Genomic DNA, 18668 nt, shown 5'->3' on the forward strand with positions numbered 1-18668 from the left:
TAGAATCTAATCTCATTCATGATGATCCACTGAGATCATTGCAAAAACATCCCATTTGCTTTAAAGGGCTTCCACATTTTAAATTTCTTGTACCACGTAATATTACACACAATGACTACACTGGGCTTAAATCCAAAATTGTCTTTATCTTTAGCAGTGTGTGAGATGTGGCGAAGCACACTAATAATGAATGTCAAAAGGTGCCTGATAAATGAAATTTGGGATCCAAACTTCTGCCCCCTCCCAATCAGTTGGCAACAATTGATATTGTTTATATTATGGCTTCTTATTTAAATATAAACTAATATTGACTTTTTACTACTTTCAGGAAATGTTTTAAAGCTTTCTTTCACAATCATTATGATTATGCTTATCTTTCCAAGTTAAAGCATTGAAGCCTTTCCTCAGTATGAGCTCTTCAGACAAAAATGCTTCAGACTCAGAGCTATGTATTGCGAAGTATATTGGTGATACATTTTTATAGGCAAAAATATTTACTTTTATGGCATTAAAAAAAGAAAAAAAGAAATACCCAACCTTCAAGTTGCCATCCCATTGTTTCATATATCCATCTTCTGAATGGAGAGAAGTCATAAAACTATCTTTTATTAAACTTGATAAGACTTCCAAAATTTTCTATCTAAGTTTTCCCTATTGAAATTACATTCAGTATTGGTGTGGTTTCAGTGAAAGTATTAATCAAGGTGATATCTATGTTACAATTAACTTAATGAAGAATTATACTGTAGGTGTAGGGATTTTCCTCTTAGCTTCCCTTGAGTGCTTTAATAGAGTGCAGAGAGGTATTGTGCATGTGCACAGTCCAAAGCATTACTTTTAAATCATTTTAGAAGTGTACATAATAATAGTGAATGTTATGTAAACAAATGGTGCACATTTTTCAATGGTGACATCTTCTCAGTTATAGAAAGGGCACAAGCTTAGTTTAGACATAATAGGGAACCATAAAAATGAGCTAAACTGAACTTTGACCCTTTGCTTCCTGACCTTTTGCTTCTTTGACTCTGATGAGGAACCATCACTTCCAATTTTAAAGAAATCTCTCTATCCAAATCCATGGAACCATAGTGCATTTAAGTCTTGGGTGGATAACCCAGAGTCCTACAAGGCTTGAAGTTCCTATTTATACTTTTAAGTGTCCCATTTCCCCAAAAGAACCACCTTCCTGATGTCCCCATGGCCAAAACAATAATAATTAAATAATAATGCCCCTCACCCCTGATTTATGTGAGAACAAACCAAAATCAAACTAGTTTAATATCTCTGTTGAGAGCAGGAGTGGGACAATGAATCCAGCCTAGTAATTGAATTTTTTTCTCATATACACATCCTATCCCCTGGATGACATCAGGGCAGGACTTTGGGAATAGGTAACACGGTCTCTTCTTCCTCCAAAATTCTGTCCCTGAAGGAAGGAATACCTGCCAGCTTCACTCTTCTGCAAAAGAGAAATGTTATTTTCCTTTCCATATATGGAGATAATGGAGGCTCTCTCAGTGAGATGGGTGGGGAGTCCATATTTCTAGTCTTGGACAGATCAAAGAGAAGGCTTTTCCCCCCTCCCTGTACTGAGAGAAAAATCAATATATAGAGAGTGTGCTGTTGTCTGCTTGGACTAACATCAAGCATATGTCTTCAGCCTGGTTGAGTTTGCAGCTAATGTGGCATTCTCCTCTCATCCATGGTGCAGGAGAGGTCAGTGAGTGACTCAGCATTTTTATGACTGAATTAGTTGAAAAAGTTCCGCCAGTAATTGCTGTCTCTTTCAGAATCGAGGTCATATCTTGATTCCATACAGAGGGGAACCATTTTATTTCTGATATTTTTATTTTAGAAGACCTTGTATTTTTTTCCCATATCTTTGCAGACAGAAGTAAACTGCCTAGCAAATCTGCTATAGAAAAAACAACGCAGAGTCCACAGCTGTACGTTGTTGGTTGCTGGCAGGCAACAGGCTAGCTGGGGAGTTCAGAATAAGGTCTTCCAAAGGGTCCTGTATCCGGATATATTACAAAGACCTAACCACAGGGGATAAGGTTTCCAGTGTGCTGTTTTTGCCAGAAAATACAGGAGAGGGCAAAAAAACTACTTTCCTAGAAAATTCTACTCCACTGGATCTAATAACCTGCCCTTGGCTACATGTATTACAAGTCACTGGAGTACAATCTGCTTTCTGTAGCATCTTCATATGATACTGTGATGTAATTGGCTGCTGGATGAGATTGTTATCGTTTCAGGATGCCAGATACTATATCAGAAACTTCATTTGCAAATAAATCTTCTCTTAACACTGGCAGAGTTCAATACTGTGTGTCCTAACAGCTCCTGGAATTTCGGAACCTTCAAATGATAAAATTACATTCTGTAATGGAAATGTGCTAGTGGTCAATAGGGCTTATAGAATTATTTTATTCATTTGACTGCTAAAGCTGTTCCATATTTCAAATTCAGGAAGCAGCGAAAAAAGTTACATGACCGTCTCAGGCAGGGCCTTCGATCAGAACGCAATCACAGGGTCAACATGGCAAACGGGCCTCACCATCCTCACCCACCACCAGAAAACGTCCAGTTGGTGAATGTAAGTTTTACATAAACTGTAATTAGTTTTGTGATCAGTTCTTCATCAGTATTTGAGTGACATTTAGTCCTCTTAACAATTTCTTAAAAAAATAGTCAGTGCTGCTTTCCTAAGATGTTATTCTCCCACTGGTTTGACAAAATAATGGAAGTATCATTTGAAGTTTTTGAAGTTACATTTAGATCCTGGTGGGGTTGTTTGTTTGTTGTGAGGAAAATAGGAGGCAGGGTGTTAGGTATGTTCACCACCTTGAGTTATATAGTATATAGAAAAGTTGGGATAAAAATCTAGTAATAATAATAATACTTGATAATTGGATAAAAATGCCAAATCCAGTCTAAACATCTGGCTGACTGTGCGACCGACAACAACAATAATAGATCATTGTCCACAAAAGAAACCATTTTAATGTACTATTATAACCTTCATTTATTGTCCCTAATTAGCATTTTGTACAATTTTTATGAGATGTTATAAGGTTCAAATTAAGAGAGAGAAACATTTTTAAAATCAATAAAAATAGAAGAAATGGTTTACTATAATGCTATAAATGCAAATAATAGAAGACTACCGAAAAAACTGCTAATAAAAAGAAACTATATATTAAAAACTAATAGCAGGTCTACAAAAGTACTTTATGAATAAAGTACTAAAAAGCTTCCTTACTAAGTGGTAAGTGAGCATGTATGTATATCCATGTATTTGTGTGTGTACAGTATGTGTGTGTGCGTGTGTGTATATGTGTGTGTGTATGTGTGTGTATATAAACAAACCTGTTGGTGTCAATAACCAAGATGAAGTATAAATTGAATTCTATGTTGGTGGGATCCTAAAGATTAAAGGAGTAATTTTCTGCATAAAATATTTGTGACCACAAGAAATTTTGTGACTGTCCTAGCAATCCTAGGTCCCAGCCCATAAGTAGGAAGTAAATGAAGTTGTCCTCAAAACAAAGGAAACTTCTTTTAGCAAGTGGGTTATGGAGATCGGGTGCAAGACATCAAAGGCATATGTGGGCTAGGATAAATGTGCTAGGCAAGTGAAGCCATCTGAACTTAGAGCAGTGGTTGTAAGCGAGAAAGTAACCTTTGTGGTGCTTCCCTGTTGATAGACTTCACTCAACTGAGAGACCTAATAAGAATGTTCTCTAAACTTTCAGGATATAAATTGGGTCCTTCCTATTTTAAAACGATTTTAGCATAGAGAGCTGATAGTAGCTGAAAACTGCTGTTTAAGGTTTTTCCTTTGGTTGATAATGAATATGCTTCTGTAAAATAACTTTGTCATGCTTTTTACTCTGGGTATGTACATGGAATGTTGCCTTGTCAATTAGCTAGACGATGAATATAAATTTAAAGCAATGACGAACACGACCAGTTCTGCTTGGACCATTTAAGTCAGGGATGTACAGGGCACTGTTTGTGTATGTGTTTGTCTGTGAGGCTAAAACAAGGTTTGCATGTAAATGATAAGCCACATCAGAGCCTTTTCTCACAAAACTGAATCCATGGAACTGTCAGATGAATCCTGGTGTAGTGAATGACTGAACCTTTTTCTCATGATTGACCCTGAGTATGGAAAACAAATACTTCAGCTCTCTGCTTGTTTTAGCCTAAAGAACAGTTTCTGCTGTGGGTTGTCCTGCATTCATTTCAGCAGAGCTCATGACTTTGTTCTGCTTTCCAAGTGTGTTCAGGGCCTATGGCCCACATTAATTTCAAAAAAAGCAAGATCCATGACTGTGAAGGAATATTTGAGGATGGCTCATGATGCATCTGTGATAGCTTAGGTAGTTCTATTAACTTCCCCAGCAAAGTAAGAAGAGATGTCTCTGCCTGTGGGTTAAATTGTTCTATGCCAGGTTGAAAGGGAGGGACATCTGTTGGCTAGGACAAAAGCAACAAGGACATTTTCGCAGACATTTCCCTCTCAGATTGTATATACATATTCTCTTGTTCTCCCTCCCTCCCCCTCCCCCCTGCTCAAGTAGGTTTCATTCTGAATGGAAACACTAAAGAATAAGGCCTGATCAATATAAAAGAATGGGGTGGGGAAGTTCCCATAGGAATAGAGCAAGAATAGCATCCAGCTAGCCATACAGGGTTTACCGCTAAATCAGTTTTATTGGATATGGAAAATCCTAAGCATCCTTGTAGACAATAAAAGTCTTGCCATCAGTTTCATTGGATGCAGGATTTCACCTATTCCTGGATAATCTGTTTTGTAATATTTAGAAAGTGCAGACGTTTCCTATAGTACATCATTCCCTGAAAGAATCAGGTTGTAGACAAGCTAGGCCTATTATTTAGCCACCTCAAAATCAAACCTTCATTTCTGCCAGTAGTTTTTGTTATAGTAGTATTCCATTGTTTCTCTTGATTATTTCAGAGACATCAGATGACAGCCAAATTAAATATTTTGAACGGCTAATTCATAAAATTACAGGGAAAATATACTATTCCTAACCTATTTCATAAAGAACAAGGCTAACTCCCTGTCATTAAAATTCAGGGACCCAACACTTCATGAGCAGTTGAGGCTGCAAAAATAGAGTGAGCAAAAACATAGAAAAGAGATCTTCCACTCCATAGTGCTGAGCAATAGTCCTATTCCTACCAGTGAATCCCATTAAAATAGACTAGTTTTGGTGACAGAATTCTGTAGATAATAAACTGCTGTTTCCACTCACTCTACATTAACTTGAATTAATTCTAGGAAAGTAAGTCTTCCCATGAGAATAAAGAACTGCAGCTAATTTCAGAAGTACTACAACAAGAGTCACCTTGTGTGAGATGGGAGGCTATAATAAGTATGATAGATAGATAGATAGATAGATAGATAGATAGATAGATAGATAGATAGATAGATAGATACATTAAACTTCAGTGTTTAAAATGCTTTCATATATATCTATAAAGCAAAAGGGTATAGAATTGATCAGTAGATTTTAATTGTGTTATAAATATAAGTTGTGTATCTGTTTTATTTAGCAATACGTATCTAAAAACATAATATCCAGTGAACATGCTGTTGAGAGAGAAACAGAGGCATCATTTTCTACAAGTCACTATACCTCAACTACTCACCATTCTACAACCGTCACCCAGACACCCAGCCACAGGTAGGAGGCTCAGATAAAACTAGCATTTTATAAAATAAGTTGCTTTATTTTGCTTGCTTTATTTTATTAAGCTTCCTTTACTTCTTTGATTCTTTTTCCTATTTTTTTCTTTGAAAAGAAACAAGTCTCAGTATCAATGTATTAGTTCCCCTTCTTCACAACTGCTGCCTTATTTTCTGTTCTCTGTGGACTTCATATCACACCATTAATTTGCACAGGCACTTATAGAATTATTATATCTGGATGTGTGTTTGATGATCATCTGAACCATGATGAGTTACATAATTTACTTGGAGCACATCATTGTTCATTATGTCCTAATAGTAAAATCCTGAAAATGAGAGTGGTTTAAGATTGAGCGATTATCTTTTTATATTCCCAACAGTTGGGGGGAATGATCACCTCAGTTATTCAGCAACATAACCAATGTAAAACACTATTGCCAAACAGATACATAGAGCACACTGTCAGACTCTCTTTCTTTTCACTTCCTTGTGCTTGAATTTTAAAGTGTTCTCTTCTGTTTTTCATAACGGCTCTTGGTCAGTTGGAGTAACGGTCGGACCGAAAGCATAATCTCTGAAAGCCATTCAGCCCTTGTGAGCTCCTCGGTTGAGAACAGCCGCCACACGAGCCCATCAGGCCCTCGCGGGCGCCTCAACGGCATTGCAGGGCCAAGAGAATACAACAGTTTCCTCCGGCATGCACGAGAGACACCAGACTCTTATCGTGACTCACCACACAGTGAAAGGTATCCATGGGAGCTGATCTTAGGAAGGATACCCACCTGACATATTCTAGGGTGAATCCAGATCCTAACAAAGGACAGAGAGAGAATTGCAGCTTGAAATCTTATCAGGGTTGGTGGGTTTTGTTTTGGGTTTTTTTGATCAAGAAATTCTAAACTGAGATTTGTGTAAGTTGATATTTATATAATATTTTGCCATTTTCATAGTGTTTTGGTGCTTCTGTGCTAGGTTTTTCTTTGTGTGTTTTACAATTAATCCAGGTTTCTTTAAGGCCATTTCCTCACTCATGACTTATAGCACTGTGCCAATGTAATGGCAGGAAAGCTATGCCTTATATCACCACCTTATATGGCCAGTTAACATTAGAACATAACCGTTAGTGTTGCATGGAAAAAATGGCCAAAGTCACCTTCACTACTATAGCATGTTGTGATCAGTGGATGTGATTTATATTAGAAGTGTGGGAAAAATTGCAGTCCAAGTGGAGAAGCAACCACAGTAGCAATATAAGCAGACAAGAGTTGCAAGTAAATCTTTAAAAGGGAGTGCTCAATGGAGGAAGTTGCACCATTTTCAATTTAATAAGATTTTTTGATTGGCTGTTCTTGTCCTGGACTGAACAGAGAGATAGAAAGGCAAGTTAAAAGCATCTCTTCCTTTCAAAGTAAAGATGAGAAGTAGAAGAAAACCCTATTACGTGGGAAGATGTTAGAGTCCATGAATCAATGTAGTCTTCACATATTTGTATTAGTTTTACACACTATTAATTTCTGGTAAAATTAAGAGACATCTGGATTGTGGAGAATGTCTGACTGAATTGGCTCATTCTCTCCCCTTACAGCATTTTCTTGCTTCTTTTCTGGAAAGCAAAGCTGATCTGTGCTTTCACTGATTCCTAGTTGATGAGGTTCAGTAGCACAGAAAATAGAGTGCAAAAATTGCAAATGAATAAATAAATATGAACAAGTCATACTCTCCTCAATAACACTGATACGATTTGGGTATGTTCATAGAAGCAATATGAAATGTGGAGCCTTTTGCTCTACAATACTTAAATTTGCTCTTGGATAAATTTTTTAAGTATAAAATGGTGTGATTCCTTTCATTTCCTTTCTAGCTATTTGCACTTCCAGGCCTTTAATTCTATTAGCATTAAATTTTAAATATTTAACTCTCCAAAGTAGCTTTTATTATATATATTTTATCCTGGGTTGCCTTAAACAGTTACAAAAACTGGAAAAGCTATTGAAAATTAGGAAAATGAAACTATTTGAATTTTGCATATAAAGGCTGACATTGAAGAGGACCAAAACAAGAAATGCTGAAGAAGGTCTGAAATCTTCTTGGGTCTGTGGCTCATTCCCAAATTGGCATGTAATTGTTCTTAGTCCTAGAGCTTGGATAGATGTATTCAGTTCAGTTGTTTGCAGTAAGATGGAAATCTTTTTGAAAAAGACAAGAAGGAAGAGATGCAAACTCCCTTTCTTATAAGTAAGAAGTAAGTAAGATATAAGGGGGCTTATATCTTACTTATATCTTTAGAACTCTCAAGAGATTCCAAGGCTGGAATAAAGCATAGATTAAAGTGAGTTGTATTGTCTATATTCCATCTTTACAGGCATGGGATTTACATGTTGGAAATCAGGAGAAGTGAAGAAATGATCATTCAATGTCATTGTAGCCCCAGAAATAGCTAGTAGCTATTTGTAGAAGTTGTACTTCTATTTATAGAATGTGTAGCTATTTCATCTGAATACAAATGCTTATCACTGTCATAGAAGAATAAATGCTTCTTATCATGATCATAGTTCTATCACATTGTTATTCTCCAGCTTATTTTTTTATGTATACTTCTTTAGGTATGTATCTGCTATGACCACACCAGCTCGCATGTCTCCTGTAGATTTCCACACTCCAAGTTCTCCAAAATCACCGGCTTCAGAAATGTCCCCACAAGTCTCCAGTTTAACAATGTCTGTCCCATCTGTGGCAGTCAGTCCATTTATAGAAGAAGAGAGGCCTCTCCTTCTGGTGACTCCACCCAGGCTACGGGAAAAATACGAGCTTCACTTGCAACAGTTCAATTCTTCTTACCACCACAATCCTGTCCATGAAAGCAACAGTCTACCACCAAGTCCCCTGAGGATAGTAGAGGACGAGGAGTATGAAACCACACAGGAGTATGAACCTACACAAGAGCCTCCAAAGAAACTAGTCAACAGTCGGAGGGCAAAAAGAACAAAGCCCAATGGCCACATTTCCACTAGATTGGAAATGGACACGGACACGAGTTGTGAGAACAGTAGCTCAGAGAGTGAGACAGAAGATGAAAGAATAGGTGAAGACACACCTTTTCTGAGCATACAAAACCCTACAACAGCCGACCTAGAATCAGCTACTGCATATAGGCTGGCTGACACTAGGACTAACCAAACCAGTCGCTTCTCAACACAGGAAGAGTTGCAAGCAAGATTGTCTGGGGTAATAGCTAACCAAGATCCCATCGCTGTATAAAGAAAAGGAAAAAAAAAACACTTTAAAAAACCCACATAGATTCACATGTAAAACTTTATTTTATATAATGAAATACTCCATGTTTAAATTAAAACAATTTATTTTATTTTAGCAGTTATGCTATTAGGATTTAAAAAGAAAACACAGGAGGGGAAAAAAACTTTTATAAATTAAATATATAATGTATATACAAAAGTGTTATGTGCCATATGTAGCAATTTTTTTACAGTATTTCAAAAATGAGAACGATATCAATGGTGCCTTTATGTTATGTTGAGAGCAAGTTTTGTAAAAGTTACTAGTGACTGCTGTTCCAAGTATTTTGCAGAAGTCTCTAACAGTCTGTTTCCCACCGGATTCATGGTGACTGGCCGTACGGTCTGTAAGAACTGCAACCGTCCCTGTGTTGCTTGTCGTAGCTCTGAAAAAAAAAAGAAAAAAAAAAGATCCATGTTGGCATACCAACCTAGAAACAAAACCTGCTCATTTCTTCTTTGAGAGGCTTCTATTTCCTTGCGTTATATGAGTTGCTCTCTGACAGAAACAAGGCTTATCTTGGGACCCTTGAGAAAATGGGTAGGTCCAACAGCATGCCATTGTTAAAAAAAAAAAGGGACAATACAGCTTTCAGAAATGTAGAGCTATATCCAATATTAGATACCACTGTAGGTCTGTCCAGTTGAATATCATTACCCAAGAATCTGTTTGAATTTAAATAGGAGCTGTCATGACTACCACCACCTCCACCCTTTCTACCGAAACACACACAGACATGCACACTCCGTTTTAATTTATGTAACTCTGTTTCCTAGCAGTTCACAATGGTGTGACAAAACATAATGGGATCCAGTCTAGCAGGATGTCCTTCTATGCAAGCACCTTTTAAATTAATAGGATGGGTCCAAGAACAAGGAGTTTCTTGTTTTAGTGTCCTTTGCGTGGGAGAACCTGCTACTGGATTATCCTGGCTTAAGTAGACTGCAGTATCAGAGCAGGTGTTTGTAGACCATCAAGGAAGTGAATCAAAGCAGAGGAAATGAAAAGGCCACTGCTAAAATTACAGTCATTTTGAAACAATAATTTTCAGGCAGATAACTTTTTTTCCCCATTCTCAATGGGGAAGACAAATACCAAAATACAATTTTGCAGTGGATTATCTCTTCCTGTGTGCTTAAATTTTCTAGCTTACATATAAACGGAATCAAAATGTGATAAAATGAGCTCTGATGGAAAAGGGTAAACACGTTCTGTATGCCTAGTGACCTGTTATGTTTTTTTACCTAAGTATTTGTAAGACAAGCATGTTATACTTCTCAGGTTCCCAGTCATGCATGGGTTTTTGTTATATAAATATATATATATGCATGCAGCCAGAAATAGATAGAAGCCTTCTTTCTTCGAGGCATGTTGGAGAAACAACGCGGACCTGAAAAGAGCAGATGGCTTTGTTTAAACTCCAGTTTGGCCCAGTCGCTTGGAAGGGTCCTGTTTCTAGAGCAAAAACAGCAAGGCAGGCGAGGGGAGCTCTTGTCCAAGCGAAACGTGTTCCTCAGCAGAGGGGAACAAGAGGAGGGAGAGACGGAGTGCCGTGCTGCAGATAGGGACGAAGTAATCACCTATGCACCTATTTCCCCCCAAATATGTAACCTCTTGCTCTGCTTTATGCATCTTTTGGGCAGACCAAGTTCAAAGAAACAGGTCTGATATTTAATTTGGCACCAGCAGCAACATTACTGCCGCTTCTTGATTCACAAGCCGGTAATTTATTTGGGAGGCCTGAATCTGGGACAAAATTAGCCTCGATTTATATCACAATATAGAGCACAGCCCAGAGGCCGAAGCTTCACAAACCTGCTCTCCCAGCCTTCTTAGCCTTTGGCAGTCATGTCCGGTTGATACTGTTTGGGAATGAAAAGCAAGATGGTTTGTACGGATGCTGCTGAGCCCTGGGAGAATCTGTGAGAAAAACTTTTTTTTTTAATTCATTAAGTACTCAAGTTCACTTAATACTGGTATCTTCACAGGAGGCCAAATCTGGAGAATGTTAACCTGATCACTGAAGGCTAACAGGGCAATCCTAGTCCTATGTATTAGAAAAATGTATACAGTAGAGTAGATTCTGTATAGAACTGGTTAGCGTCATGACATAAAGTAATAATTACATTTCAGAGCCACTGGTAAAACACAATCCTGTTATGCCACATACATCCACTGGAAGTTTCCAAATCATTACATTGACTTCAACTGGGTGTTGAAGTAGTTTGTTGAGTATTGACTTTTGGTTCATAACTTTAAAATGCAGCATTTTCCAATGTTCATTTACAGGCTTCAATTGCATTATCCGTCTCTATTGACAAAGTCTGCTTTTCCAAAGCAAAAAGATATTCCTGCATTGCTGAAGAACCCTCTAAGGGGTTCTTATTTCTAAGCCTTTTCCAGATATCATAAACCCTTTTCCAAAAATCCCATATTTTCTAGGAACTATTTGGTTAAAATGCCAAATATTCTAAAATAGTAAGAAGAATGAACAGGGTCATTCTTTCTTAAGCATAAGGTTGGACAGACCAGAGGAAAGTTTTCTAGAATGTTACTAATCCTTGACATTGAACGTGGACTCTGCTATTAGTAATGCGTACTTTTTCCAGTAATCTATCTTCAGTTTTCTGTTGTTTCACAGATATTAAGGCTACAGTGATTAGGCTGTATGGGGGAAAATGGGGGGAAACGGGCACTTCCTAATGTACATATTTCATTTACAGTACTTGATAGAGTAGATTGGGACTCCAATATAAAAGAAAAAGAAGAAATAATTTCAGACTTCAAGAGAGCTGTTCAGATTCTATAGTACATGGTACAGATTAAAAAGCATATCAGAAACTAGACATTTTATTAATATGACCATGTTCTCCCAAGAGTCTTCTGTACACATGCCTTTTAAGAACATTTCTCCATTCTATTCCTGCTGTGGCAGACAAAACTCTTCCACTACATTAATGTTTCTATCACTTCATTCATTGTCTTCCCATTCACTCTTCCTAACCTAAGACATCACCTTCTTATGTTCTCCCTTCTGTGCTTATCAGTACAAAACTGTACCCAATACAAAACTGACAGGTACGTGAGCCTGGTCTCCCTGCATTCGTGATGTGCTTCATCATTCCCCAAACTTTTCTTGCAGCTGTTGCAGATGGGATCCCCGGGGAACTGGAGAGAAAATACATGCATTTTGATTGCCTTGTTATTCTGTGCTGCCGAATCTCAATCTGGGCTAATGGACTGGGAAGGAAGAGCAGCTAGACTCTTCTTGCATTTCAGCCCATTGTCCTTTCAGTGAGGCCCTGCCAGAAGTTTTCTTTGAGTGGAACTCAACTCCTGGTGACTTCAGAGGCACGTTCCCTTGACTGCATTACTGCTTTCTAAAACATAGGAAAACAACTTATGTGGGCCAGGGAGAGAGTTTAAATTAATATAATACTGACTTTAAGGAAGCACACGTAAGGATTGCATGTATCTTGAAAAATGGCTCCAAACCAATTATTAATGTACCAGAAGAAAAATGCAATTAAATTAATGGGGAGTAATCATGTAAATGCGTTTAAATTCATTGAGCTAAGCTTAAATTTAAATTAAATCAACTTGAATTTTTGCTCTGGTCCTACTGTTTCTTTTGTGCTGGGTCCATCCAGTCTTTGGCAGGGTGACTTGGGCTGACCGCTCTGGCGAAATGCAGCCCTCAGCCCAGAATGAAACTATGCATGCCCTGTTGTAATGGGTAACACTACTGTGCCACTTAGCTTAATATCTTACTCTGTTAATTGATGTGTCCAGATTAGTTTGTGCATGAATATTGCTTGATTTCTCATCCCTTTGTAATGCACAATTGAATGGATTGTGTTAGAGCTGGTTTTGGACAATAAGAACTTTCCACCTAGGTAATTAAGCTGTGGACAGTGCATTTACGGTTATAAATCAATGCTGCATCATGACAGATAAGTGTGCATAAATGTTAACCTCTACAGTAGTGTGAAGAACAGCTATGGGTTATAAGCAAGAATGGGTTACAAGCCATTCCTCTCAACAACTCCCACAAAACATCATGTAGAAAAATCCAATGTATTAAAAAAAAATATGAAAGGCAATTTCAATTCTCAGGGCAATCTTATTTTACGCATTCAAACTTTATTCCATAAACGTATTGAGTGTGGTATCTCTGCTCACTTCTATTTAATCTTTGGTTTGGAAAAAAAAAAAGTTATGTCAAGTGAAACAGCAGTCGGAATAAAGAACTGCTCTTCTGAATGTAGTTGATGCTTGAGTTCAGGTCAGACATCTCATAATAAATGGTTTGGCATCTTAAGAAAATGCACCAATTAAAGTTCCAGACTGGATGCTGCGTGCATAGAACAGGGTATCAGGGGTCTCTGCACATAAACATTTTCATCAGCCAACAATCTGTTCCTTTGTAAACTAAGCCATGTTACCCACTATTAGTAGCTGGTGGACAAGTAATAATGTATAGTTTTTCTTCCTTTTTTATGTTGAAGTACCATGATGCCCATATTTTCCCATTGTTGATATCAGAATAAGGAGTGGCTACTTGAATATTCAGCAAGATATGTGGATGTCTGGCTAAATTGCACATCTTTAATAAGCAACATAAGCAGAGTCTGTTTTCACCTTTTTCAGCACCGGCTGAATTTGTTGTAGCCACAATGGCTGATGCTCAACAAATCTGAAATGCTGCAGAGAAATGCAGGAAATGCAATGGCCACATATCATTTTAAGTATATATTCTTTTTGTAAATACATCTTGTACATACTTGGATGTTCCATCACAATCATTTATTGTCTTTATGAGTTATATATCCATTATAACAGTGTAAATAACACAATGTTCCTTATTATTTATATTTAGGTGTTTGAAAGAAAAAAGAAAGTCATTGCTTTATTTTAAGATATATGTCAAATATGTTTGGTTATCCTTTTCCCCCTTTCACAATTGTAATGTATCCTTTATTTTTTTTTTCTTTCTTTTACCAAAAAAAAATAATTTATTGATCTAGAAAGAATGTATTGTAATGGAATTGTACATAGAATGCAGAGTGGAAGGCCATAAGGTACTGATAAACTAAAGATTCTATAATCCCAAATGTCAAGCAATAAGCAATTGTTGATTTATTTAAGGTTGTATTGCTCATTTTCAGTAAAAGAGGTGCTGGAATAAATTGCTACTGTGTAGTAAGGGCACAGTTGCCCTGCAGATTGTTTCAGACCATTAGATTCTCCTGCCCTCCTTTCTACTCTAGCTGGTGATACCTATGTCAGTGACACAGTTCTAATGTCATCTGTTAGTAAAAGTTGGATTCTCTGTTGTCAATATCACGCTCCCTCCCAGTCTTCTCTGTTCTTATTGCTGGAATGGACAGACCATCCAGTCTGCTACTTGTTGCCTGTGTTCTTAGAGACCACATGTCTAATTGCTGCTAAGCAGTTTAGCATTAACCAGGGTTCAATAAAAAAATAACAACAATAAATCCAATGACATGTCTTACATGTCTTTAATGTTGCTAATGTAAATGGGGCATTATAGTAATGCAAAGAATCTTCATAATGGTGGTGATGGTAGGAAAGGGAAATGTGGGCCACGCTCATCTTTAGTTCCCCAACAGGAGCAGGATATGGTCAGGCTGTGGAGTTCTCATTGTTATATTTTAATGTTTGCAACATATTCCATAGAAGTAAATGAGTTTCCACTGAGTGCACATCTCTCCTTGAGAAGTATACCTATGTGAGCATTTGTTTATCATATTCACAAGCACCATACATGCACAAATGTATGCTTGACATTTACCCCCAAAGAATCTATTACAAAGCATCAAAATAATAAAAAAAAATCAGACATAAACTTGGAAAATGTTAGTCATTAAATTATATAGATCTTAAGCCTGATTCCAGCATGGGGTATTTTCTTAATACTGTGTGGTTCCCACTTATTGCTCAGAATACAGTTGCCATACATAATTTATATCTTCATTTTACCATTATGCAATCCCATAAATGTCCACCCACATCACTGTCAGGAGTTTCATGTATGAAATATTAACCACTTTTTAAAGGAAAATTTCTTGCAAGGTATAACCATTTATAATAATCATAGAAATATCTGACCTTGAGTCACACTTGCAGCAAAACTGAACATGGAAAAGATCATGGAACCTGCACAGATCAGCTGGTGTTACACTGTGCTAGATACTAAACAAATGTAGATGTGGGAAAGCAACAGAGCAGACTAGAAAGACTATTTCTAATTTCTGGTCACCTACATCTAGTATCCCATCTTAACTAGAAAAAAGACATTTGCTGCAACCAATCTAAATTCTGTTCAATGTAGATTTTTGAGAAGTATCTTGCTTAGATACTGCATGTCAGCTATGAGTTGAATGCATTTTAGTTCTATTAATATTCAGTAGCCTATAGAAACCTTACTAGGAAGAGCAGAGAATAACACACATCCTGACCCGTGCTATTCTCCAGGACTGTTTCATTGCATTATATGCTGCTTATGTGCCCTGGCTTTGAATCTGTACTTGTACATACACCAGTGGTCACTTGTCCATGAAGCTGGTGTTCTTTGTTCACAGCAAGCACTATTATGTGGCATTCAACAGAGGACTGGATTATGGTAATCTAACCTTCAGCAGCTGTGCAGTCCTATCAGACTTCCTTGGTATTGAGTATGTTTTGTTTAGTTGTTTGCTTATGACTGTCACTTATATACTGCTCCATTTCCATAGACTCTGAGAAGCTTACAATATCACTAAGATTAAAAACAAAAATCAATCAGAAATGCCATCATTTTGAGGAATGAGCATGATTTTACTCATCCCCAAATCCTGAAGAACCTTGTTTTTTATGGCCTCCAAAAATGTTGTAAGAAGGGGTTAGTGCAAATATCTGGGAAGAAAGCTGTTCCAAAGGAGGGGGCCTTTACCAAGAAAGCTTAAGCCTGGGGTCTTTGAAGATGGCATTTCCTTGGGATCTCAGCAAACCTATTCCCAGATCTTACTGGATAGGCAGTTTCAACTATATTGAATTCAAAAGTAACTTTCTTTTAGCTAAGAGGCAAAACTTCCCAAATTATTACTGCACTCATGTACTGTATATTAAGCTGTAGCTCTGATACTCTTTTCTTAGAGGAATTGATCTAGGAGACAATCAAGGTTCTAGTTCACATGCTTCCCAGCTAAGGAGATGCCCTTTGTTTGCTGAGACAAGCTCCTGACATACAGACAAGGATTATGAACTTGTTCAAGAAGAGAGGGGATGATAATTGCCAGAGGGTCCATTATAAACTGAGCCCAAAGTCTAGCTTGCCAGAAAGGTGGCAGTGTTAGCAACTGGTTGGCTATTATTTGGGTGTGCTGGTTGAGCATCCTGGGAAATGTAGTGTCAGATATTTGAAGGGCACTTGACTGGGAATGCCTGCTGCATTGAATTTCATTCACTTGAGGTAGGACTAGGACATACACATGCCATTAATACATATGTCTACAATGGCATGATCATTCTTGCCACCTCCCTCACCACTATCTGGCAAAATTTGGGAAAGAAACTATGCAAATCCTAAAAGTACATGAGTGTTCCCAAATTAGGTTCTTCCAGAAATAGTAGACTGCAGCTACCATGATTCCCAAGTAACTGGCTTGGAATTTTGAAAGTTGCAGGTCAAGACATCTGGAAGACACCAAATTGCGGGGAGGCTATTAGAGGTGGTTGTTTTCCCCAAACTCAGGTAGGAGCAACAAAATGAAATCTCATACTCCTCCTTCCACCTCTATGTACACCAAGTGCACCCATACATAATTTGTGGATAGTCCTTGGTACATCATCTTAGGGCAGTTCAATAATTTCCAATTCTACCAAAAGAATAAAGTTATAGTTGCTTGGACAAACTAAGGCCTGGCTTGTCTCCCTGTTTCTGGGTCCGGCACTTTCCCAAATTTTATTTATCTTCTGAAATGGAGAATACTGTGACAAAACTGTTTAATGCTCCCCCAAATCATCTTCATCAGCACAATGAGATTAGGAAGAGGGAGGGAGATCTTGGTTTGCATTGCTATCTAGTGCAAAAGAAAGAACTCCATCACCATAATATTCATGAGACAGACTGCAGTCTCGTTTTCTAAAACAACAATGAAAAACTGGCTTAGTGCATGAAAATGCAGACTGTCTTGTGAGAAATCCTGAATGAACATCCATTCTTTCAAACTTCAAGCTTATAAACAAATATACCCTGAGATATGAAGAATAACCAAAAGAAAGGTTGGGCAAATCACGGTGCAGATGTTTCAGCTCTTCATAGGAACAGCACTAGGAAGGTTTTATCACTACAGTTTAGCAATATTAATTAGTACCAATAGAAACAGATCTATAAACACTACCAACAAATCTTGAATTTGTTTTACCAGTGAAATACCTCTTATCTTAAAAGAGCACAGATGTTACAACGTCCAGCTAATTGTGTTTATGCAAAGGCTGATTATCAGAAGTGATAGAAAAAGCATTAACGCAAAATGCTAATTGCATTACAGCAATTTGGGATTCACAGTACGGTGGATCAGCTTCTAAGGGATGAGGGAAGAGAAACTGAAATCTGGAAGATTTAGAGAATGAGGGCACAACTAGTCAGTGGGCTTACATATTTAGAGTTACTACTTTTTTTCCCCCAAGTTTTTATGGGTTTGATAAAGTGGAAAAATCTTGGTTTCTTAAATGCGTGTAAAAGTTTCACTTTCAAATCAATGTGCATATAGATTATATTGGTCCACCATAACACATACCTAGAAGTGTTACATAAATGAGGGATTGACCCCTTCTAAATCCGTGGGATGCATTTCTTTTTCAAGATGTTTGGCCTCATTGGGCCATAGGGGGGCATGGCAGCGATACAATGACATTACCAGAGTGGCAGAGGCTGAACAGATGACCTCTTTTTTTACTACTATAAAATTATTAATAGAAAGATTATGGGAAATAGATGTTTTAAGCCTCCCAATGCAGTTTAAGTTGCTCTTGAAAAGACAAAATAAAATGTATTGCTGATTTGTTTGCCATTTAATTTTGCCAATGTATTCTAGAGGGCTTAGAAGCCACCAAAACGTCAGCTGGTGATCGGATATAGCCAGAGGCCACCACTGCATTAGCTGTTGTAAGAACTCTCACAGAACCTCAGCTACAATTCTTGAGATCTGTCTTCTTGAAAGTATCTCAGGTGCCTCCTATGCTTCAATTGCCAGCTCTCATTTTCCCATTCACCTACCTTTCCTTTCTGATTAAACTAATTCACAGAAAGCAGCTTCAGGGTTAGAATCACAGCATCCCTCAATTTATTAGTGTTATCAATAAGTAGGAATAGGTGTGGCTGGGAAACAATTCCAGTTATTAGACATAAGGAGGAGGAACTTCTACTGCATCTCTTAAGTTCTCTCAATAAGGCAACTGCGTAGTGCAGGAGGAAAGCTCTATTTTCCATTTTAGGCAATGGGATTAAAGTCTCTTGAAATATACTTCTTGAAAAATTGACCCTGACAAGAGCATAAGCTATACAATCCAAATGAGAACCAAATGAATGTAAGTAGTTTGTTATTTCTATTCTGAGGATGCTGTAGCAGAATAACAAGGGGGT

The 18668-nt window shown here is 37.6% G+C and overlaps 1 protein-coding gene across 8 annotated transcripts in view; it reads left to right on the forward strand.

Annotated features, from left to right (window-relative positions):
* Positions 1-14932, forward strand: part of NRG1 (neuregulin 1) — a 173575-nt gene extending 158643 nt beyond the window's left edge. For 5 of the 8 annotated variants that reach the window (XM_088129886.1, XM_088129887.1, XM_088129888.1 and 2 more), the window contains 4 exons: positions 2473-2599; positions 5590-5720; positions 6268-6471; positions 8329-14929. In XM_088129886.1, the coding sequence (XP_087986012.1) occupies positions 2473-2599; positions 5590-5720; positions 6268-6471; positions 8329-8983 (1117 nt within the window). In that variant the 3' untranslated portion in view covers positions 8984-14929. Of the gene's footprint in view, positions 1-2472; positions 2600-5589; positions 5721-6267; positions 6472-8328 lie in introns of all 8 variants that reach the window. The other 3 variants (XM_088129882.1, XM_088129884.1, XM_088129889.1) reach the window with 2 other exon arrangements.
* The last annotated feature ends 3736 nt before the right edge of the window (positions 14933-18668 follow it).

Source organism: Python bivittatus, unplaced genomic scaffold, assembly GCF_059951505.1.
Source record: "Python bivittatus isolate LINGU-HERP-01145 unplaced genomic scaffold, Pbiv_v1 ctg000850_np1212, whole genome shotgun sequence".
In the NCBI taxonomy this organism is placed as follows: Eukaryota; Metazoa; Chordata; class Lepidosauria; order Squamata; family Pythonidae; genus Python; species Python bivittatus.